We start from the raw sequence: 25404 nt of genomic DNA, 5'->3' as shown, positions 1-25404 counted from the left end.
TCTTAGACATTTTTTATCATATGTAATACGAGTCAAATAAAAGTGTCTTTTAATATATGAAATAAAATATAAAAATTCTGGGAAATACGAAGAACATGTCAGTTACGTTTTATCTTTTTATATTATCTTATTATAAGCTTTTGGTGGTTCGTTAAATTTATCAATGCTCAAAATTTATTAATTTTTAATAAGTGCTCAATTCGTGATAAACAATATTTTATAAATATATAGGACATATAGTGCAGTGCTACATATTAAATTGTGGTTGTGAAGTGTGGCTTAAGATAATAGGCAGATTCAATCAGTTATATTTATAAAGTGAGACTAGAGACATTTGGCTCGTTTTGTGGAGGTTGTGTTCTCGGTTGTGGCGCCGGCGCTGTGGAGGGGTCGCAGCGTGAACGTATGTGCGATGCGATGCGTGACAAACTGGCATCACTGCTACGTAGCTCGGTCAGTGCGAAGGCATATACAGAAAATACGGACAAGTTGCACAATGGAACTATTGGACCAGTATTGCTCTTCTCAGATCAAGGTTTTTTAGCCTGTCTTTATTTAAGATATATTAAACTTTTTAATACATATGTTCGAAAAAAAACGAAGAATTACGTTACATTGTAACCTTTTATGTATTTCTTAGTTGTTTAGTTTCAATCATAAATATGTATACATAACTTTTACATCGTCTTGCTTTCGTAGGGTATGTTTGGGTTTTGCTACGTCTATCCTGAAACGTTTAGTTTTTATTACTTACTCACGGTAGCAAAACCTGTCCTTTTAATTAATTGTCAAACTACGAGTATGTTCATACTTTTGACCCCTTTGATATGGGATCCTGAATATTCATATATTCTGTAGCAATATAAAATTAAAAAATATATATTGAAAGTGCTCTAATATCATGAATTAAGATAATATCTAGTTAAAACACTTGATCTTATCATTTCAGTCATACACATATCTAAAAACTCAAGAGATTAATTCATTTTACAATACAATAAAAATATTGTATATTATTTATTCTACTTTAATCGTTAAATTAATGAAAACCATTCCTAAGAAACTGAGGTTACTCTATGAAAAGTTATATCCCTTATAAAACGATTTGTATATTAATTCTGAATCAGCACTGGCGTGTCAGAAACGACTTGCACAAATTATTTGATCGGACTTTATTTATTTTCTATAGTATTTATAATTGTATCAAATAGTTGCATACATAATTTATTATGTACACAAATACATGTAGAGGAATTATTTTTAGTTGATAGATTTATAGCATTCATATAATTTATTATACAGGTACGATTACACGTGTGTAGAGTTAGTTATAGCATATTTCAAAAACCAAAGAGCAACAGTAGAATATTAAGAATATTGGTACTCATATTTAATATTCTTAAAAGGCTCAAACCTCGAAACCATTCATATTATTTTTTAAATCTTTGCAGGTAATTTCTCTCAGCAACCAATGTAACTTGATAGTCGAAGAGGAGAACAATAATGTGGTTGTTTTCTTTTCTTTTTCTGTTATTGTTTTCTTTTAATGTTATTTTGTAAATAGCATCAAGTTTTTTTTTAATAATTAAAAAAAAAAATATATCAAATCTCAAAATAACAATGAGTATTTGTACGGTAGATGTCAAGCGATAAAATTCTCGTTTTACGATTGTGTGATTTATTATATAAACTTTTCGTAGGACGTACGTAGAAATATAATTCTGGTAGGCACGTGACGGTCAGTATACGAGTATTGCGTCATTGGGAGAACTTCAGATAACACTGTTAACTTTTGCTAGACTTTTATGAAAGCTTTGAAATACGAATAATGATCGCAACTTTACTCATGATATTATTTTTAGATTTACTCTGTTGACTGAATTATCCAAGCATATTGAATTATTCGAATGAATGAACTTTACGCAATGGTTTGGAAATATTTTAGATTTCTATTTTCGTTCGGGTGCCATTTCAAAATTAGGACACACGCTTTATGTTTAAGATTGTTTTATGTTTAATATACTTTGCAGTTTTAGTGTCCCAATACTAGATAAATGCTTATTTTAATACGCGCTAATTTTTCAAGAACAATTAGAGTTTGATTCGCCACGCTGTTTCATATTAGATACTCGGATATGCATGCCACTGATATTTTTCGAAATATGAAATTTTTTGAGTTGTTCGCTTCTAGTACTGAGCTTATACTAATTGGTAACAAATATTTAGCAGAGCACTTGAAGATTCAGTTGTGATAGCGCAGACTTCTGTTCGAGGGCCTTTGAGTTCGATTCAGTTTTATTAACAAGGCCACCTCGATTCGTCGCCAGATGTAATACTTCATACTAGGATGGATAAAAAGTAGACGTGAACATAGAAATTATAATAAATCACTTCTAAACTCATTAAAAAAAAACAACCTGTAAAAAGTGCAATAAAACAAGAGTATCTTTACAAGCTTACCAAAAGAGTGTATTACGAATAATCATTAGATCTGGAGATATTATATGATTTGTGATGAAAATGATTCTAATAAATATTCTTGTAATTAGGTGCGTAACAGTTGACTGAGGACCTAAACTAATACAATAGTCATTCCTAATAATACCGTTGTTGTTACGTATTTTTAAAATTAATGTCTGTTTCTGAGTGTGTGTTTTCTGAAAAAAATTGTTATTACATGTGTACAATGTCAAATGTCAAATAAAATGTTCTTGAAAACATTCCAGAAATATATGTAGGTGGCATACGTGATGTTCGTACTGTAGTGTCTATGTTTTGATTACGTTGCGTCCGGCGTGTAGAGTGACTTAGTGCTTGCAGATTTGTCATCAAATCGAAACTCAACCGATGTGGTAATCTATACATCTATACAACTAAATAAATTAGAGTGTCTGTTTGTAATATTAAAATAACCGCTTTTTACTAAATGCATATTGATGTATGCACGGTACATATAACGAAATAACATTTTTGACAATTTTTGTCTCTCTGTCTGACTGTTTGTTCCGGCTAATTTCTGAATCGGCTGAACCGATTTTGACAGGACTTGGTAGCTGATGTAGTAAGGAGTAACACAGGCAACTTTTATTTTAGAAATTTCATCTATAATATATATAAACGCGAAAGGTCATTCATCACGAAATCTCCGAAACTATAACACCTACAAACTTGAAATTTGGCAAGTAGGCTCCTTATAGGACGTAGACATCCGCTAAGAACGGATTTTACGAAACTCGACCCCTAAGGGGGTAAAATGGGGGTTGGAAGTTTGTATGAGAGTCCCATGTTTTTGACGTAAGAGACTTGAAATTTAAAATGTAAGCTCTATAGATAGATGGTGAAAAGGTGTCCAAATAATGTATCTTTAGAAATCAACCCCTTTTTGGGTTAAAACGGGGGATAGTCGGTCGGCTCACTGATCACGAAATCTCCGAAACTATAACAGTTACAAACTTGAAATTTGGCAGAAAGGCTCCTTATAGGGCGTAGACATCCGCTAAGAAAGAATTTTACAAAATTCAACCCTTAAGGGGGTAAAAAGGGGGTTGGAAATTTGTATGAAAGTCCCATGTTTTTGAAGTAAGAGACTTGAAATTTAAAATGTATTCCTTATAGATGGTGAGAAGGTGTCCAAATAATGTATATTTAGAAATCAACTCCGTTTTGGGGTTAAAACGGGGGATGGTAGGTTGATTCACTCATCACGAAATCTGCGAAACTATAATACCTACAAACTTGAAATTTGGCAGGTACGTTTCTTATAGGGCGTATACATTTGCTAAGAACGAATTTTATGAAACTCTACCCCTAAGGGGATAAAACGGGGGTTGGAAGTTTGTATGAAAATCCTATGTTTTTGGAGGAGGAGACTTGAAATTTAAAATGTATGCTCTATAAATAGTGAGAAGGTGTTCAAATAATGTATCTTTAGAAATCAACTCCCTTTTGGGGTTAAAACGGGGGATGGTAGGTTGACTTACTCATCACGAAATCTCCGAAACTATAACAGCTACAAATTTGAAAATTGGCAAGTCGGTTCCTTATAGGGCATATACATTTGCTAAGAACGAATTTTATGAAACTCGACCCCTAAGGTGATAAAACGGGGGTTGGAAGTTTGTATGAAAGTCCTATGTTTTTGAAGTAAGAGACTTGAAATTTAAAATGTATGCTCTATAGATGTTGAAAAGGTGTTCAAATAATGTATCTTTAGAAATCAACTCCCTTTTGGGGTTGAAATGGGGTATGGTAGGTTGACTCACTCATCACGAAATCTCTGAAACTATAACAGCTACAAACTTGAAATTTTGCAGATAGGTTCCTTATAGGGCGTAAACATCCGCTGAGAACGGATTTTACGAAACTCGATCCATAAGGGGATAAAACGGGGGTTGGAAGTTTATATGAAAGACATATGTTATTAAAGTAAGAGACTTGAAATTTAAAATGTATGCTCTATAGATGGCGAGGAAGTGTCTAAATAATACATCGTAATCTATATATATAAAAGAGAAAGGTCACTGATTGACATCACGAGAACTCAAAAACCGCTGGATGGTCCATCCATCCAAGATGGACAAAGATGAAATTTGGCAGGGAGGTAGATTATAGTTAGTAGACGTCCGCTAAGAACGGATTTTGCGATATTCCATCGCTAAGGGGGTTTAATTGGGGTTGATAGTTTGTATGAAACATATACAGTAGCAACAAGTTCGCCTGATAGGTTATTCATACTGTAGCCTGAAAATAAAACTAAAAATGTGGTGTATAGAGAGGTTTTATAAAAATAACTATTAAATTATACTAAATTGTGCCTTTGAAAAAGTTACTCAGAGTGATAAGCATTTCAAGTGACTGAAATAAAAAAATAATTTGCGTTAAGCATCTTAATAGTAATGCATATCTTCATAACCTCGCGGACGTAGTCGCGGACAACAGTTAGTGTATTATAAAACAAAGTTCCCAAAAGCGTATGTGACCGATTCCCTCAAAATCTACTTAACGGATTTTCATGCGGTTTCACAAATGGAGAGAGGGCTTTAAGAGGAAGGTTTACAGAACGGCAAAGCCGATTTTGATGAGAGTTTCACTGGAAGTTTGCCGGGAAAACTTTGTGACAAACTGATTTCAACGCGGGCGAAGCCGCGGGCACAGCTAGTTATATTATAACTCTGCAAACTGAATAATAACTTTTTGTCAAATTTCACGCGGACGAAGTCGCGGGCACAGCTAGTAAGGATATCAGATCTGTTTGACCGCTATTTTATTTGTAGATTTGACATTTTCATCGATTATAAATACTTGCGCTAACTTTTGCGCCGGTTACAATGTATGTATTATTATTTTTTTAATATTATGTGCTTATATGACGATATTATAAAAATAAAAAAACCATAATTTATGTTTTTTTTTAAATCACAAACCGTTAACTGCTTTTACTACAATAACTATAAAATGGGTTCGTGACATGAAATATGTTTGTATATAAAATACGTATATATAAATATATATTTAAACAAATTCTTACATTATTAACAAAAACCTAAAAGTTCTGATAGAATATATACTAGTCCTTAAGCTATTTGAAAAATAAAAAATATTTACATGTTTTAAAAAACACCGATGCGTTTAAAATTACATTTGGTTTATAATTAATATCTACCGATAATAATAATATACTAATAATATACTTTATTGCACATCTAAATAAAGAACAAAATTCACATTACAAGCAATTATAGTCACAAATTGTACAAGCAGGTGATCTTATTGCTAATAATTGTGTTTGCAGGCAAACGAAACCGACTTCAGTTATATCGACAAGTAATACAACGTAGGTAGACGAAAAATTAATCAAGTAAATACGCATTATCAAAGATTACTCCAAAAGTTGTAATCAGATCTCGATGAAATTTAAATGTGACCACATGATAAACATCGGCTTTCGATTAAATTAAAAATTATCAAAATCGGTTCACCCAGTATTCTTAGGTTAAGTTTTTCCGATTTAAAAATTGAACCTTAAAACTTCAACCATGATATCTCTGTAACAACGAGGCTTACACGAAAATAGTTGTCCGGGAGGGGTGAAAAACCCACACTCCCTCCCACGCCCCACCCCCCTCTTTCCCCCCAACCACATAAATTTCTTGCCGGCGATGTACATAATTATGTTACCCGCATTATCAAAGATTACTCCAAAAGTTGTAATCAGATCTCGATGAAATTTAAATGTGACCACATGATAAACATCGGCTTTCGATCACACTGAAAATCATCAAAATCGGTACACCCAGTAAAAAGTTATGCGGATTTTTGAGTTTCCCTCGATTTCTCTGGGATCCCATCATCAGATCCTGGTTTCCTTATCATGGTACCATACCATGGATATCTCCTTTCCAACAAAAAAAGAATTATCAAAATCGGTTCATAAATGACGGAGTTATCCGCGAACATACATAAAAAAATATACATTGAGTATAAAAATATATATTCTCCGGCCGAATTGAGTAACCTCCTCCTTTTTTGAAGTCGGTTAAAAAAGCAATCTGTACTGTGTGGCTACGGTACTAAAGAATATAGCCACCCCCTCTCTTCCCGTGGGTGTCGTAAGAGGCGACTAAGGGATAACACAGTTGCGCTACCACCTTGGAACTTAAAAAGCCGACTGATGGCGGGATAACCATCCAACTGCTGGCTTTAAAATACACAGGCCGAAGACGGGCAGCAGCGTCTTCGGTGCGACAAAGCCAGCCCTGCGGTCACCAACCCGCCTGCCCAGCGTGGTGACTATGGGCAAAACACATAAGTTCACGTTATTTTTGACGTAAACTTGTGGAGGCCTATGTCCAGCAGTGGACTGTATAGGCTGTAATGATGATAATGATGAAAAAAGTAATCTCTTCCAGACAACCTGATAATGAGAGGGATATTGCTTTTCAGAAAGGCAGGTGATATATAAATATAAATAAGTAAAAATAGATATATATATATATATATATATATATATATATATATATATATATATGAATTATATATCATCATCATCATCATCATCATATATAGACTAATGTAATATGCTTTCAAATACTTTTTAAATAGAAATAAATTTTGAGTACGTTTTATAGCCACAAGTAAGTCGTTCCATAGCATCACAGTTTGTACAGAAAAACGTCTTTATAAAAGTTTGTTCTGTGAAGGGGTATCCGCAGTTTAAGTTTTTCTGATGCCCTTTAATTTCACTATGTGAACCAAGGAATTGGAACTTATCCTTGGTAAGCAGGTGTTGGCGGATGAAATACTACACAGTACAGAAGAGATAATTATACGAGAATTCCGGCGAAGACGAATGGGTATAATTATGATAGTATAAGCCTGTAGAAAATGCAAAATTTGGGTAGTTTTTTATTTTTCTAGCATAATTACTGGGTTGGCAGATATAAACAGGTATATTAATATATATTGATACTAGCTGTGTTCAGCCATATGTTTAATAAATATATCTTTTTAACCCCAATTTATTTTTAACATAGTAATTAGGTATAAAATAATTGTATCCGTTAAACAGATGGGTGAAGATCGTGTCTAGTTCGTAATCTTAGACCATAATTATTAAATACGAGGCGCATTGTCGTGCAAAAGCAGCACACCTTTCGTCAATTTTCCCCGTCTTTTCTGTTTAATGGCTTCTTTTGATCGCTCTAATATTGAAGCGTAGTATTCTCCGGTTATAGAAACACCTTTATCTTTATAATCGATCAATAATATTCCTTCCGAGTCCCAAAAGACCATTGCCATGAGTTTCCCAGCTGACTGTGATACCTTGAACTTCTTGGGGAGTGCTGTGCCCTTTTTATGCCACTGCATAGAGCCTTGTTTCGACTCAGGTTCATAATGATGAACCCAAGTTTCGTCTCCAGTAACAATTCGACTCAATACACCATCCTTGTCTTCATTGCAGAGATCCAAAAATGCACGTGAACACTCTACGCGTTGTTGTTTTTGCTGCGGCGTGAGCATTCTCGGTACCCATCTTGCGCTGACCTTAGTCATGCCAAGATGATCGTGCAGGATTTTAAAAATGGTTGTATCGGATACGCCAACCATTTCTGCGAGTTGTTTCTTCTTTAGTCCAGCATCGTTGAGTACAAGTTTTTCGACTTTTTGGATAAGTTCTGGCGTGGTCACCTCGATGCCCTGCCCGGTCTCGAGTCGTCTTCAAGGGATTCCCTTCCTTTTTTAAACAAACTGTGCCACTTGTACACCGTGGTTTTTCCTGGACAAGAGTCACCGTAAACCGATGACATCTCATCCATTATGGTCGCAACTGATTTTCCTTGCTTGGTAAGGAACTTTATAACGGCGCGATATTCGATTTTTTCCATATTTCACTTTTCACTTCTGATTATCTTGCTTGGTTGACGATAGCTCAAAGACTAATAGTCTAATAACAATGAAATCTCGTATTTATACTAAATATGAGTCACTAAACACGTTACGATCCTAATGAGCCTAATCACCCCCCTCCAACCCTCTCCGCAAACTTCTCCGCGTTCTTCCGCGAACTTAAAAACGCACCCTCGTATCAGGATTTGCAGGTTAGTCTCACAAAATTAAAAATGTTCATATTCACAGTGTCCCTAAGAGTTTTAAAACTTTTAAGATGGTTAATAATACAAGTCATAAAGAAATAAGGAAGAAAGAATTTTCAGCAAAATTTTGATTCTGTTTTTTCTTGGAACTCCTTAAGTAGGTATTTTTGTTTTGTTTGACAGACAAGTGCCAACAGTAATTAATTACTGTTAATGAAATAATCAAATATAAACACTTCTTTGGAGGTCTTCGTATTGGCACACACTTTGTAATCGTTACGTTTTGATCCGGTCAAAACCATTAACAAAGAATTTACAATCGTTATGTCGCCTGTAATTACTTCAGTGATTCGGAGAGAACTTTATTTTGGGTGAAATCTTCTAAATACATTAATAACAAGCTTAACTTTGATGTTGATTTGCACGATATATTGTAGAAAGGTAAAGCACTGAATGCATAATATATAGAGCTATAAACATTTTTATTTTTCAACATTGATTTTATTAAAGTGCTATAAAATTAACACAATTTTTCTAGATAAGAAAGATATTATTAGTTTTTGTAACCAACCGACGAAGTCTAAACTAGTAAAGAATGTTACGTTTCGAAGCTCGGGTATTTTGTTGGTTTGTTTGTTCATAACGATTTCCGCTTACGATTTTTCTTTAGAATTGTATAGTTTTAAAGCTTAGGGGATTATTGCATTGTGGGTATATATCACTTTCCTTTAATTTATTTTTAATTTTAACAAGATTAACAAGCAAGTAACAAAAATCTCAAAGAAAAATAACAATTCGAAATAAAAAAAAAAAAAAAACAATTTTCTCGTCTCGATACAGTACATACAGCGTTTCTTTATCAGTTTTGTACACTTAGCACCATTATGATTACTTACAGTCTACTCGTAATATAATATGGATTAGTTTCTACATGAAATATAAAAAAAATAGAATTATCTAAAACAATATCAATAAAAAAATTAATATGCTCTAGACGCCAAATATTTTGCTCGCTGTTATCCGATCATGTGACTTAGGTACATACATAAACATTATTAGACGTTATTACGTGATGATTAAGTTCGTGAAGATATATATCTATTTATTTTTATAAACACTGAAATAAAAAAGTATCATGGTAAAGAGACAGCTAATAAATTCTTGTCGATAATGATAGTCCCACTTCTTGAAAACAAGCTTCAGAGACCTGAAAGCTGGAACTTTAATTATTAGCTCTTATATCATCGGTTTGTATTTTATATTAGCAAATTTGAAAATACATACAAATTGCATATTCTGTTAAATATTTATTTCCAGATTATTATCAACGTATCGCGTGTTATAACAAAGACTAGACGGATTAGTTCCTAGTATCACAAATAATCCTTTAATATAAATTAATTAATAAAATAGAGCTATGATTTAGCAACATTAACAAAATATACTTTTTTGTTGAAGGGAGTGCACGCGAAGGCGGATTGGTGTGGCGCGGGTGTACCGCCGACTGCGACGCCGAAGACGGCGCGGCGGGAGCGCTCGCCGACGGCAACGCCAACCCAGGAGACAAGGTACAGGTCGTTAATAAAAAATTACAGGAAAATCTTTGCAATACCAATACATAATTTAGCATTTTAATTGAGGTAAAGGTATTTTTTTTTTCTTATTCATTTGCTAAGGAGTAGCATTTTTTTTGTGTACGTTACCTACATTTTTGCAAGCTCTGAATGAGATATATGATAACAAATTATCGTCGATACCCTTAATGAACAGCCACTTCTGGATAATAACTTCGCTCTAGATTTCCTTGCCATTAATCCAGTACATAAGCGTAGACTAGATCTATGCTAAAGGCATAGTCACATCACACTTACGAGTATAGAGGTGTAAAACAGTTCATTCAAGTTAATTTATACATATTTTTTACGTTATTGATGTTATTTTAAAGTCGTGAAATATGAATCGTGAATGACCGCAAAGAAAAAGAGTCGGTTAGAAAATCTTCAATATCTTCAAAAGTAACTGACCTATCTTTATAAAATAATGACTAAATAATAAGTGTATAACCCTGTTAATTATTTTTGATAATTGTATAAAAAAGGAAAATATAAAATAACGTTCATATTTTAATTTAGTACCAAAAAAAAATTGATTCATTCGCATTTGTTTTAGTTTTGAAATAAATGAGTTAAAAATAGTGTGTCTCTGCCTTATAAATTTTATTATTCTGAAGTTATCACGTCCTTAACCCCTGAAGAATGTACCAGGATACTGGCATGCTTGAAGATGGGCACAGTCAGCGAAATACAGCGAGAACTCTCTACAGTTTAATTTTTTTTATGAACATGACGCAATATTAGCCATATTTTCATATGACGAGTATTTTCAGGGGTAAAGAATTTTATTGCAGTTGTGTCACAATGGGCATTGACATCATAAAAGTTATTTTAACAGTTTGATTCTATCGATTCGATGGTGTCCTAGTGGTGATGTTATTATATCGTCTTATATTTAATTTCTGATAAATTGCTACTGATATAATTTTGTAATTATTCCAATTAAAAACATTTATTCAAGACGAAAAAGATTTACTCTGCATTTTAAGATGTATGTAGAGTGTCGCACGCCTAAAATAAATCTGGACCAACTTTGACTGGTGCTCCTTGCAAAACTTTTAATTATTAAGCTTATAAGCTTTAAAAACGACGTGGTTTAGCTGTGTTCGATTTTTACTTTTTATTTAAGTAAAATAAACAGCGATTTATTTTGACATAAATTTAATTATCTAACATCGGTATACATACATGTACGTCTGTTTGTTTTTGTCTGTTTTTTTTTGTGAAAATATTATTAGGCAGCGAATGGACGACAATATTAGTTAATTACTTCTAAATGTTTATACCGGTTAAGGTTTTCAGAAAAAGATAATAATCAAGGAAGTGTTCTCTACACCTAACAAGTCTAAAACAAATAGAAGTGTTTTTTCATATATAATTTTTGGGGGATAATTTTTAGGAAACGATGTGCCAATTAATATTGTGTTATATATTTATGTAAATAACACCAAATCTTATGAAACTTGTTTAACATTGTGATTTTGCAGCTGGAGGGGTCGGACGCAGCTCCGGACGACCCTGTTCACCTCAAGAGACGGGTGGGACTCTTCAGTGGGGTGGCTCTAATCGTTGGCACTATGATTGGTACGTACGCTATATTTCTTATAAAAACTATAAAATTTCGTCACGTCGTAGTTGTTTTGTAAAATTAAACCGATATTGGCCAGATCTTATATTATAATGTACTAAGAGGTACTTCGATAGCGTACGAGATTATAAAATCTATTGAAGATTTAACCTCTCATTCAAAGGAGGTAATTCTACAATGGATACCCTCTCATATTGGTTTGTCTGGAAACGAGGAAGTAGACATATTGGCAAAACAAGCATGTACTGATGGTGATATTGTAAACGATATGCCTTTCTTCACTTATCTGTTATGTCCGAAATAAAATGGCGTTAAAACTTCGACATTTTTTTGTAGTTTGAATATCTTAAAAACAAATTTAAAACGTAGATTCGAGGTCAATATTTTCACATACATAAATAACACATTAGAGTAACTTAAATATAAATATTCACAGCTAATAAAGTTTGACGCAGATAAAAAATTAGCTTTAACATATGTTTAATAAACGTTTTATAAAGAATAACATAAGATATCTGCGTCATTTCACACGGAACGGATAAAAAAAATGATTATGTAGACTATTATAAAGCATAGGTTCAATTTGTTCAATACATTTAATTTTCACAGGCTCATTTGTAGAACGTCCTTGCATTTTTTTAAGGTTCAAACAAAAAAGGGAAAATATTGATAAAACAGAAACAACCCAAAATATTATCTTTTTATACAAGTTTAAGATTGAAACGTTTTAGTTTTCAGAAAAAAAGCCTAGTAAGAGGTTAAACAAGTATATTGTTACTCAGTGTACCTTTAGCCCAGACCAACTAACACTACAAATAATAGTTTCCGTAACTAATGGTGTTTACATAAGATCTATTTACGTGTGTACATACATATTTAATACAATATGTAATACAAACGTTTGTTTTATAGATTACTAGCTGACCCGGCGAACTTCGGACCGCCACATTTTTGTTTCGTGAATATGATCGATTTTTTATATTAGATATATATTTCTTTTAAAATTAAAAATTGTAGTGACAATAACGAACATAACAAAAGAATATAACCAATTATTTGCTCGTTCGACAGTTATGCTCGTATAAACATTTCTGCGATTGGTTTTTATTTTAGGGTTTTGTTTTTCATCCTACCGATTAATATTTTGTAGACCATCACCAAGGTTTATGATAGACAACTGTAAACTAATCGATATAATGTAGTTTAATTGTGAAAAGCCATAACATATCAGAAACTTTTATCAGATCTGTAATCTGTGAATTTAGTCCTAAATATAATATTATAGATGATGATAGCCATCGAACAAACAGGTCACTTAGTCACTCTGTCTTAAGTAAACTTGTAGAGATAGAGGCTTTAACTATCGCTTCTAATGAATTAAAACCGCAACCCGGACCGCCTGGTTTCTGTAAAGTTTTACGGATAATCTTTAAAGCTCTCAACAATGTCTAAGAAACCTTTTATTTCTCAAGTCTTAAGATTAAGAAGTATTACAACAAGTCTGTATGATGACTATCTTACAAATTTAATCTCTTAATGGCTATTGTACATACTATGTTACCTATGTATTACATAGGTAACATAGGTCTGTATAGACAGAAATGTGTTCCATAAATCATTCTAATGCTTTTTAACAATAGGAATTAAAATTACGTGTTAAGCGTTTCATTAAAACATTTGGAACAAATAATAATTTTATTCACCGACCACTATTTTTATCAAACATCACGGTAAGTTTCCCTAGTGTATCGGTTCATAATATTCATTCGTAAGTAGATGCGCAATAGTGATTAGTTTACGTGGAAGGTGACGCCTGCAATTGGATACGACACCTCACAATCAGATAATAAATATAGGACGACACTACATAACAATTAGTAAGCCAATGTAGATAGACACATCATACAAATGCATGGTGTAAGTTCAAGGGTAAAGAATAAATAATGCAAAATATTGATTGATTTGTACCTGCCGTTGAAGTATAATTTTTAAATCAAAGAACAAGGGTTACGTAATTTATGTTCGACTTGTATGAGGACAAATATATATATTATTTTGTATATATTATCCATCTATAAAGTATTTTTCAGAAGTATTTTACTCACGTGATTTCTATTTATCGTTCAGTTCTTTTCAATTTTAGTTTAGATAGCTTTTAGTTGTGCTAATGGAGCGCGTCTGTATTCGCCAAATCACGTAGTATTTGAGAAGATACGAAGGATGTTTGATGCGAATTTGAATTAGAACAACACCATCAACACTCTTCGGTACACTATTTAGAACACATAAAATCTGAATGAGAACGTTTTTAACAGTACTTGCGTATCTTTTGTAAGATACTTTTTGAAAAGCTAATTATTAATTGTTCTATTGAAGGTTCTGGAATTTTCGTGTCGCCCTCTGGGCTTTTGGAGCGCACAGGCTCAGTTGGCATAAGCTTCATCATTTGGATGGCGTGTGGCCTACTCTCCCTGCTCGGTAAATATTGATATAATTGTACAAAAAATGTTCTTTTAGTATGCAATAAAGCTCTAACTTATTAAACATTAAAAAAAATATCTTATACTTGAAATTCAACAAAAAATATTGATAAAAATAAACTTTCTAATTAATGTGACTAAATAGTAAATATTTTCGTTTCTTGTATGTTTATTTTGAATCTCTATAAGCTATAAACCTTTATAATATAAATAATGTAACATATGCAGGAGCGCTCGCATACGCGGAGCTAGGAACGATGAATACGTCGTCAGGTGCCGAGTACGCGTATTTCATGGACGCTTTCGGAGGACCTCCTGCATTTCTATTCTCATGGGTGATATACACTTCCTTTCTATGTATATAAATATGTGTATTTTTTCCCCTAGCATATTAAGCAATATACAAAATTTCTTAATATTAATGGTAGGTGATATTTCTAGGTTTCGACATTAGTGCTCAAACCGTCTCAAATGGCTATCATCTGCCTGAGTTTTGCTAAATACGCTGTAGAGCCGTTCGTATCTGAATGTGAGCCACCAGATGCTCTTGTCAAACTTGTGGCCGTCATCTCTATTGGTAAATACATTTTTTATCTTAAGACCTAATTTTAGGTTAAAATGAGTCCAAGTTAATTCTGACCATTCAAATTTCTGATCAATACTGATCTGCCAAATGTGTGTTCTGTCAAATACTGATCAAATTGTAACGATCGCTAACATGTGTTTACGATAACAAGCGAGACCAAGAGCTTTGCGTGCTCTCCGGGGCACAATGGAGAGACACACAAGGAAAAAAACCAGATCAGAACAGGTATGTACATAAATAGCACTATTCCTAAGAAGGAATCGAACCTATACAGCAGAGCATATTGCTAACATAGGACCTATAAAAATATATTTATACATAGGTTACCTGCCAATTAGCAAAAATTTAGTGAAAATATTATTACGGTCATCCGCGTGACATTTAGGTTCGTAAAAGGGAGCAAAATATTACGGTTGTAGCAAAAGCGTAATTTGTCGGTTTTTACGGATGTTTTCTAGCATACTACGTTTATTATAATTATTTTTGTGAACTTCACACATAAAATGTCTTTTTTTTCTAGTAATGATTCTGGCGGTCAACTGCTATAGTGTGAATTTAGCGACCAAAGTTCAAAATATCTTCACTGCGGCAAAACTGGTAGCGATTGCAATAATCGTTTGCGGTGGAGCGTACAAACTGATGTTAGGTAATAACACCTGCGAATATTTAATTAAAGACATTGCGCATATCACATTTGAATCAACTTCAGAAAATTTGATTTGACCTAGTTTATAGAATCTAGTTTATATGTTGCTTGAGTAGCCATTTCATGATCTAAAATCATATTTTTTTGATATTAAGGCCATAGTATTATTTAGAATTTTAGACCATAATATTCAGATTCCAAATACGCTTTCATTTACAATATCAACCATTCGACTGTCATTACTCACGGCTCATAATTATGTAATAATAAAGGTTAAATATATTTGGGAATAGACTGACAGGAGGTTGTGTCCGTATGGTGCAGGTAATACGCGACATTTACAGGAGCCCAACTTCGCCAGTAGTACGGCGACTCTGGGCAACATCGCCACGGCCTTCTACACGGGCCTGTGGGCCTACGACGGCTGGAATAACCTTAACTATGTCACTGAGGAAATTAAAAATCCATCCAAGTAAGGAAGTTTATCTTGAACTAGTGTGTTTTATTTTAATATAGCTTTTGTTCGTGATCTTTTAGTATAGTAACGTCTAGAAATTAGACTTATACTGTATGCATACTTTTTATTTTATCTCTAAGATTTAAATTTACAATTCCTCCAACGTCCATATTACACTGCATAAAGTAATCCATATATGTCTTAAAAAGGTATTTATTAGATTAGTACATTGAAGTAGGGCCATAAAGCTGTTTTTGGACATTATCAATACGTGAATAGTTTAATCAGATTAATACATGTGAATTATCGATTCATACTAAGTTGTAAAAGTACCTAATAAGTATACGTTATAAAAAAACAGTCATTTTCACATTTTCCTACTAATAATTATTCGGCATTTTTCGCCAATATTTCGTTTAATGATATATAAATTGATATAACCGCTATAGGAACCACATAGACAACTAGTAAATTTAAGTTCGGGTTTACGATAGCTTAATAAGCTTTTGTAACACAAACATTCAGCCTTCGGTTCTAATTAAAACTAAAATATTGTATGTATTTCGCTTAGTAAAGAGTAACCGAATAACTATTTAAAATGACTTTGTGGGAATATCAAAATTATTATTGGATAATAATAATAGGAGAAAATATTATGACCATGGAGTTATTTTTATCGATTTATTTAAGTTAACTATGTTTTAGTGTTTTTTTTACTATTAATTTGTCTAAACTGTTGGCATACTATTTATTATATATATTAGGGACATAAAACATATTAGCTTGCAAGGAAAAACCCGAATAAATTAGTTTAAAATGATTGGTATCTGCTTCCAAATGAATATACCCTTGCTTGACGTAAGATTTTGTATTTCCAAATAAATTTCCAATCATTTTAGGCATCCCTTTACACATGACAAATCAATTTGATTAGAGATTTTTGGATAAAACTACCTGTCTCCTATTGACTTCACAAGTGTTGAGTATGAGACTTAGAAACCTTCCAACAGGAACCTTCCTCTGAGCATAATAATCGGCATCCCGCTGGTGACGCTGTGTTATGCGTTGGTCAACGTGTCGTATTTGGCCGTAATGTCGGTGAGTGAGATGGCCGACAGTGAAGCTGTGGCCGTCACTTTCGGCAATCGGCTGCTTGGTCCACTCGCCTGGCTAATGCCGCTCGCCGTCACCATATCTACCTTCGGATCAGCAAATGGCACCCTGTTTGTTGCGGGCAGGTGAGTTACAGTCTAGTCTCACATTCAAAGACCCTCTGGGTTTATTAGAGAATTTATATAGGAAAACAACAAAAAAATTCATTTAAACCATGAAACTTAACCAATATTCATTTTAATTCAATATTTAAAGTGAGATCAGAAATCACTTATCAAGTCGACCACAATACTTTATAAATTAATATTTTTAGTTTTATTTAATCAACATTCGTGAGAATATGTATTATGTATGTTCGGGAATAACTACGTCTTTTATGAACCGATTTCGATAAGTCTTTTTTTGTTGGACAGGAGATATCCCTAGTTTGATACCATGATAAGGGAACCAGGATCTGAAGATGGGATCCCAGATAAATCGAGGGAAACTCTCGAAAATCCGCATAACTTTTTACTGAGTGTACCAATGATTTTTAATTTAATCGAAAGCCGATGTTAATCATGTGGTCACATATAAATTTCATCGAGATCTGATTATAACTTTTGGAGTAATCTTTGATAATGCGTATTTACTTGACAATTTTTTCGTCTACCTACGTTGTATTACTCGTCGATATAATTGAAGTCGGTTTTTCTTCGTTTGCCTGCAAACACAAATAAACACTGATTTAGTCTTACAATAACACAGAGCTTGGTATTTAGGGATATCCTTTTATGAATTTTTTAAGTTTGCCTCTTAGATTTTGCCTGTAGAGTTCCACTTTTGATTGTCATAAAATTTATTTGAAGAAATTTCTGCTGCTGCTATTGGTTTATACTTTATTGTTGTAAACAGATTGTGTTTTGCGGCATCACGTGAGGGCCATTTGCTCGATATACTATCGTACGTCCACGTGCGACGTTTCACTCCAGCGCCGGGACTGATATTCCACGTAAGTATGAGACATACATCAATAACGTTCCCTATAGGTAGAGCACAGCAGGATATATCATATTCAAAATAAAGAAAAAAAAAATGTTAAAGAAGATCTTCTGGTGTTGCAAGTGTTTATAGGGTTGGCTAACCATCGGGTGCGTTGTAAGCTTGTTTTCTGACCTAGTAGCATAAAATATATGTCAGTCTTTAGTAGTTTATTGCGAGAAAAACTTATCTACTATTTAAACGTTATAGGATGTCTACAGTAAAATTTAACTGCCTATGTTAACCTAATTGTACAATTAATATATATTCATCAGACACCAGTGAGTCGGATGTATTATTTAGCATAGATGTTTAACCCTTTTTTCATTATCATCAAATTCCTCGTGATACGCAAAAAGACTGACTTGTCATGCAATCAAACTGACTTTAAAAAAGTCATCTTGTATCCGGTCCCTTAGCATCGAATAAAAATGTGTGGAATCTATATCAATAATAAATTTTCCTGCAGTCTCTGATCGCGGTCGCGATGGTACTGTACGGGACGATAGACTCGCTGATCGACTTCTTCTCGTTCAGCGCGTGGATATTCTACGGCGGCGCCATGCTCGCCCTGATAGTCATGCGCCGCACTAAGCCTCACGCACCCAGGCCTTATAAGGTATGAAACTTTTCGAGTCCTCGTCCTACGTAAAGAACTTTTTTTTCTTTATAACACACACAACATGGTATAATAACATGTAACATGGGTAAAATAATAGAGATCTCTTTTAGAGATAAATTCGCCCTGCCATTGTACTAATATTTTTGTATGTGTTTTTAAGTTCAATAAGGAATATAAATATATACAATAAATTTATATCTACCAGTATATCAGTCTCAGGTTGTTAACATTATACCTAATTTATTCAAAAAAGTTTTTACCTTACACCCATTACTTATTGTATATTTCAAGACGATATCTCTAACGATTTCTATGTCAATCTAAGCAGTTTTTAAAAGCTTTAATTTAATTTGCAATATAGTATGTAATTGTAATGAGTTCATATGATGATAGTAAACGTTTTAAAGAAAGTTTACTTTATTCTTTTTAGCGCATTTAAATAAAAGCTTGTTTAAAAAAATACCTTTAACTTATACAACTAAACAAATCTGTCCCCAAGAATTATTTATGTATTTTTTTGTTTTAAACATATAACTCGTGCTGTGTGGCTACGGCACTAAAGAATTTAGCCACCCCCTCTCTTCCCGTGGGTGTCGTAAGAGGCGACTAAGGGATAACAAGGTTCCACAACCACCTTGGAACTTAAGAAGCCGACCGATGGCGGGATAACCATCCAACTGCTGGCTTTGAAATACACAGGCCGAAGACGGGCAGCAGCGTCTTCGGTGCGACAAAGCCAGTACTGCGGTCACCAACCCGCCTGCCCAGCGTGGTGACTATGGGCAAAACACATGAGTTCACGTTATTTGTGGCGTAAACTTGTGGAGGCCTATGTCCAGCAGTGGACTGTATAGGCTGTAATGATGTAATGATGATATAACTCGATCTTTTGCGAATCAAATAATACACATTTTAAAAATTTGCTAACTTCCAATGACCGAATCTATTTCTTAATGCTTATTATAAAAATAAAATAAATAAGTAATAAATAACTGTCTTTAAAATACACACACTTGTTCCTAAGACAAGCAATTTAATGCTTGTGTTATAGGTAAGGTTATGATACCAAGAAATAATTTAGAATCTAAACGTTCTGAAGTAATGTAGCGAACTTTTTATTTTTATTCTCAGGGCAATTTAAATGCCGTGAATTCTGTGACGTCACTCTAATTCTAAATTTAAAACGTTTATTATAACAACACATATTTGCACTTGCTTCTGCATCACATGATCTTGAAAGTAATGCAATCAAATTATTTTTTAATTTTAAATAGTTCTAAATTGCTCTTTTTTATTATCTTTCTAAACAAAACGTTTGTATAAACCATTTTTTGCATTTAAAATCTTGTATAAAGTTAAAATTGAAAATATAATTCGATTCTAAATGATTTAATTACACTTTCTGTCCGTTTTCAGACGTGAATAGGTTTTTGCGTGCCCGTAATTGTTTATAGTCTGTATATTATTATAGTCCTACATATTATTATTGGTGTTCTAACAGATATATTGTTTTAATAAATTTTTTGCATTCTATTATATCGATAAGCACTTTTAATTAGTCTGATTTATTATATTGAAACAGAAGATTTATTATATTTATTATATATTTTTCTAGGTGCCGATATTAATCCCGTACATAGTGCTGATAGTGTCCGCTTACCTCGTGGTCGCACCGATCATAGACAAGCCCCAATGGGAGTACTTGTACGCAGGCGGGTTCATACTGGGCGGCCTGCTGGTCTACTTACCGTTTGTCAAGTGGGGATATTCGCTGCCGTTTATGGGTATGTAGACAAATATTCTGTATATTATACAGACATTTATCTTTTTCTTATATGAAAAGTTAATTAATCACGAAACTCATTCGTATTTGTATTTGCTCTTGAATAGATAAAATATTGAAACAATTTAAATTTTTATAATTTTTAAATGAAGATGTGTTTTTTTTTACATAAATAGAGCTCGCACTCCGTACCCAAAGGGTACTAAAGCTAACGGTAGCATTAATGGTAAATCAATACATATAATAAAAATGTAACGGGTCAATGTCTGTAAATTTAAGATATATGAGAAAAAATATTATTGGGACCTTTATCAACGCACCCAACAATAATTGTCAGAATTTTTGTCTGTTTATCTGTGCGTTTGTGCACGCTAATCTCAGAAAAGGCTTATCCGAGTTAAATGTGGTTTTCACTAATATAGTGTGGCAAGCTTAGCATTTAGTGTTTGTTTCATGTTAATCGGTTCATAAATAAAAAAAATTATGCCAATTTAAAGAATCACATTAAACATGTAAAGTCATTATTCGACGCAGACGAGGTTGCGAGCACAGCTAGTATAAAATAAAGTACAATAATAAGAAAATTGACGTACAAGAAAACTGTTTTTTTTTTAACATTTTTTGCTCGAATCAATCGAGCGGTACTGTAGCGGTAATGTTTACCATAGATTATTATAAGTTAATTTTAATAGTCGACCGATGACCGTCCAACTGCTGGCTTTGAAATACACAGGCCGAAGACGTGCAGCAGCATCTTCGGTGCGACAAAGCCTGCCCTGCGGTCACCAACCCGCCTGCCCAGCGTGGTGACTATGGGCAAAACACATGAGTTCATGCCATTTTTAGCGCTAACTATATTAGGCTTTAGTGATGATGATGATGATGTGATGAATTTTAAAAACCAAGATTGAATATATATTTTTTTTTGTTTCCAGACAAAATAACAGTGTTTCTGCAAATGGTACTGGAAGTGGTTCCAACATCAACAACCTTCGAATACTAGCAGTCTGCGCTGGACTATAAACAGCACTCGTTTTAATTCTCATATAATTTCTTATATCTTGTCATTTTGTCGAGATAACTTACGAATTCGGCCTTTATGACTTTATGTCGAGAGTTGTGCTGTATATAAGAACAATGAGCAATTCAATTTTCAAGGAATTTACAATTATTTATGATAAGTTTGACCGTTTAAACGTATTATAAAGTTAATTATTTTTTGACTGATATAACAGGTTTCTTATTGTACCCTAAAATTTAATATCTACAAAATATATTATATCATCAAAATTATTAATAACGTGAATGTTATCGCTGTTTTTGTATTATTTTTATTTAAAAGATTTTTTCATATAGCAATAATATCTTTAATCAATTTTTACTTTTGTTTACGTGGTAATTTGACTTCCTATATCTATTAGTTCTCGTTTTTCTGTTGTAAGGCCATTCGGCTTTTTTGTAGTTAAGACGTACATTTTTCATTTCATTAGTTTGCACGAATCATTCCTATATGGGCATTTGCAATGAGATTTCGCCAAGACGTTGTTACGAGTACAAATATTTAAAGAGGAACTGACGCGCTTATATTGATTAGTGTTAAAATTATGTTCCAAAGAAAAGAAATGTTTTAAAAGACAAAAGATAAAATAATGTGAGCGGTTTTTGTAATTGGTTTCTAAGAAATTTAGTTTGTTATAAATTATATGAGATATTTACTAATATTATTGTTTAAGCGTGCGTTGGTACTTATTGTTTGGTGTCGTTTGGTATATCGATAATAATAATTACACGATGATGATAAATTCTACCTGGCTGCCAAAGATATAATAAAATATGGTAAAAAAAAGATTTATTTTTCGCATCGATAAGAAATTATGTCCAACATAATTTAACACGTTTACAGTTGGTAAAGGAAATGACGTTTAAAGTTTTTTGAAGGTGTGGCAAATCTCGAGGCTCAAAGCCCTCTCGCGTCACTATGAGTGATTGTGCTAAACTCATAGTCTACAGTTGTTCATCTCATTCGTAGATAATCTTAGTTCTATTAGAGTAATCAAAGTCGTCTTTACTTACATTTATTGTTATCATTTGCAATATTTTTACAAGGGATAGGTAGCGAAATTTAATATTTTTACATATTAATATTTTTATCTGTTTTCGTAAGAAATGTATTAAATTGATATTTCGAGAAATATAGGTAAGTATATGAAAAGAAAAAAATTAATTTTAGGACGCATTTTTTAAAAGAGAAATATCAAAAATATGATAAAGAACTTGCAGATTTATATGTCATAGTAAGTTTTACTTACATTAAATAATTAATTTACGCAAAATTTAATAATATTCTAAATTTTTTTTTGAGAATTTAAAAACTTATTAACTTTATAGAATGAGTATTATATATAAAGCCATCGTTACACTATCCCACATTAAAGACTAAAGCGTGGTTTTAAGCTGATATTTCCGCGTTTTCCAGCTGACATTTTGCGACCGGTAAAAATTGGTCTCATCATTCCTTACCGGGGCAAAATAAGCTATCGCCGTTATTGTTTTTTTTAAAGTTATATTTATATTTTTGATATGTTGCAATTCAAAGAAATGGATAATTATAAATTTTTTTGTTAACACAAGTCGTCGTTTCTTCAGGGTGTCTGTTTTTTGTGACGGTGTACGCGCGCATCGTAACAAATTTACTCTCATCATTTTTCTCTAGCGCGCCAAAAGAAGTATAACTTCAAAAAGTAGTGTTTAAGCCCATTAGATAGCGCATGTTGCTTGAAATCCCATAAATTGCCCCATTGTAAACGATCTAATTGTGTAGAGTATCTACATATATCAATTATCTCCTATTTATTATCTGTAACTTGTAAGATGTCGGGCACACAAGTAAACAGCTAGGGATGTGATATTGTTATGGGTAAAACTGATGGTTTTATTTTTTGTGTACAGATAAAATATCAAATACCTATACATACATAAAATGACCTATGTACTCTTAATAAAGGACAGATTTATTTATTGTTATACACCACCATTGAATTAAATGAAATTTTAAATAAAGACAAGGGTAAATCGTAGACGCTGTTTTATTTAGACTCCATACTGCTCGTTCCTACGTCATTTTGTTTTCATAAGTCTTCCCCAATAAATAGACTATTTTTAAATCAGACTAAAAGATGCTGAGATTAGTATATTTAAACGGAATTTTCCATTAATCCCTACTAATATTATTGCAGAACAAAAATAATAAAAGTTGATGCAATTGCACCCACTACTTTCAAGAGTTTATCTAATTAGTATGACCATATTAAAAACAATAATATTTATTTCCAGTTTCTATTTAAAATTATTTTAACACCGTCGGGTTTTTATTTTATTTTCCTATCTACTAAAATTTATTCTTACGGAAATAAAATACAATCTTAGTTAGAAATAATGTGTTATTGTACTCACTAAATTAAAAACTTAAAAAAAAGTTTGAATAAATTTTATAATATTGATAAAAATAGTATACAATATTACTTTAATACTATTTTCATTTCATATATAAAGGTACTAGTACTATATAATACTTTTCTATCAGCTAAAAATAATCTTCAATATTGTAGGAGCGCTGGGATGGAATAAATTATACATATTAATAAAATAAAAGTAAAAGTTATATGTTCAACAATTTATTGTTGTCAATAAACAAAGATCACAGATCTTTGACCATTTACATACCATTTAGAAGAAAATATTTTAGATGTATACTACAAAATACAATTACTTGTATTTAAAATTATACAGCTTCATACCTACATACATTGGTCACTGGTACTTAAAAAAATATTTCTAAAACAAGAGAAAAGACAAACAGAAGGAATTAACAGATCTCTGAAATAATAATAAAAAAATTAAAATACTTATTTTATTGTCTTTTACTATATGGAAACGAGAAAGAAAATTAACTATTTATAAACATTTACAACTATTCTCCTCATATACAAATTAAAAATGATAGTTCGTTACAGCTATTACTTCAAACATCACACAATTATTAGGACAACAGAACAATCACTTCTTGCTACAAGAGAAAATGAATGTTATAGTTGGTATTATTCACAAACATTCCTATAACACGTGAACAAAACAAGCACGACATTATTCAAATTAAAATTGAAGGGTAATTTATTCGATCAAGGTTCGTTAAGAGAGTCGTAAATGTTCGAACGTGAATTATTGTCGTATAGCATTTGAATTAGAGGCCGCTAACCGTCCGCGTAATGATTGTTGCCGACTCAAATGTGCACGAACTCAATAATGGTCAATTCTGTTCATGTAATGAGTGTGCCTCGCGGTTTATCTCGCGTGATATTTCGATACTAGTCATTTTATTGAAGTAGTGATAGATACTTCACATTTTCATAGTTAAGTGCATGCCAAAATGTTTGCTACAAAATAATAACCCAGTCATATTGTCAATATGTACTGGATGTGCATAATTAGTAGTCTCACTTTACATATTCATCCCATTTTGAAACCTTAAACAAGATACACAAATGAAATACTAAATACATATAAAAAATGCATTCAATTCTTTGTTTGTTAAGTAACCATGAAAAGATGTCATATGTGACGGGAACACAAAACTATTTGAGAGCAATATTATTTATCTTCTGTATGGCTGAGGGTACTTATCCAGTCGGGCTGTTTCAAATTTGGAGTGTGGAGAATAAGACCTATGCTTAGGAGTAGGATGTTACAGCCAGGATCGATCAATCAATCATTTTCCTGCTGTGTCCTTTTTCAATTTAAATTACTTTCATATGAGATATAAAAGTAATTTTAATTGAAAAATTTCTTCCAAACAAAAGCTAATAAAACCTATTTCAAAAAATTTTCTTTTCCAGAATTTCATCCTCG

The 25404-nt window shown here is 32.6% G+C and overlaps 1 protein-coding gene across 1 annotated transcript; it reads left to right on the top strand.

Moving 5' to 3' along the window:
* Positions 1-205: 205 nt before the first annotated feature.
* LOC123665149 (b(0,+)-type amino acid transporter 1-like) lies at positions 206-23576 on the top strand. The gene is made up of 13 exons (XM_045599495.1): positions 206-535; positions 10050-10159; positions 11692-11788; positions 14169-14270; positions 14501-14607; positions 14714-14849; positions 15379-15504; positions 15829-15976; positions 16972-17199; positions 17969-18065; positions 18564-18713; positions 20332-20500; positions 21435-23576. Exons 1-13 carry the CDS (start codon positions 406-408, stop codon positions 21500-21502), a joined length of 1668 nt encoding a protein of 555 aa, XP_045455451.1. The 5' UTR covers positions 206-405; the 3' UTR covers positions 21503-23576.
* Positions 23577-25404: the final 1828 nt, after the last annotated feature.

The sequence above is a fragment of the Melitaea cinxia genome, chromosome 2 (assembly GCF_905220565.1).
Source record: "Melitaea cinxia chromosome 2, ilMelCinx1.1, whole genome shotgun sequence".
NCBI lineage: Eukaryota > Metazoa > Arthropoda > Insecta > Lepidoptera > Nymphalidae > Melitaea > Melitaea cinxia.
This window is presented reverse-complemented; position numbering and strand designations above follow the sequence as displayed.

Excerpts from the sequence above, each read along its gene's own strand:
- LOC123665149 (XM_045599495.1), top strand. The coding sequence starts at position 406 with ATGTGCGATGCGATGCGTGACAAACTGGCATCACTGCTACGTAGCTCG. Across the intron at positions 536-10,049 it reads ATTGCTCTTCTCAGATCAAG|GGAGTGCACGCGAAGGCGGA; the intron begins GTTTTTTAGCCT and ends TTTTTGTTGAAG. Across the intron at positions 15,977-16,971 it reads GAAATTAAAAATCCATCCAA|GAACCTTCCTCTGAGCATAA; the intron begins GTAAGGAAGTTT and ends ACCTTCCAACAG.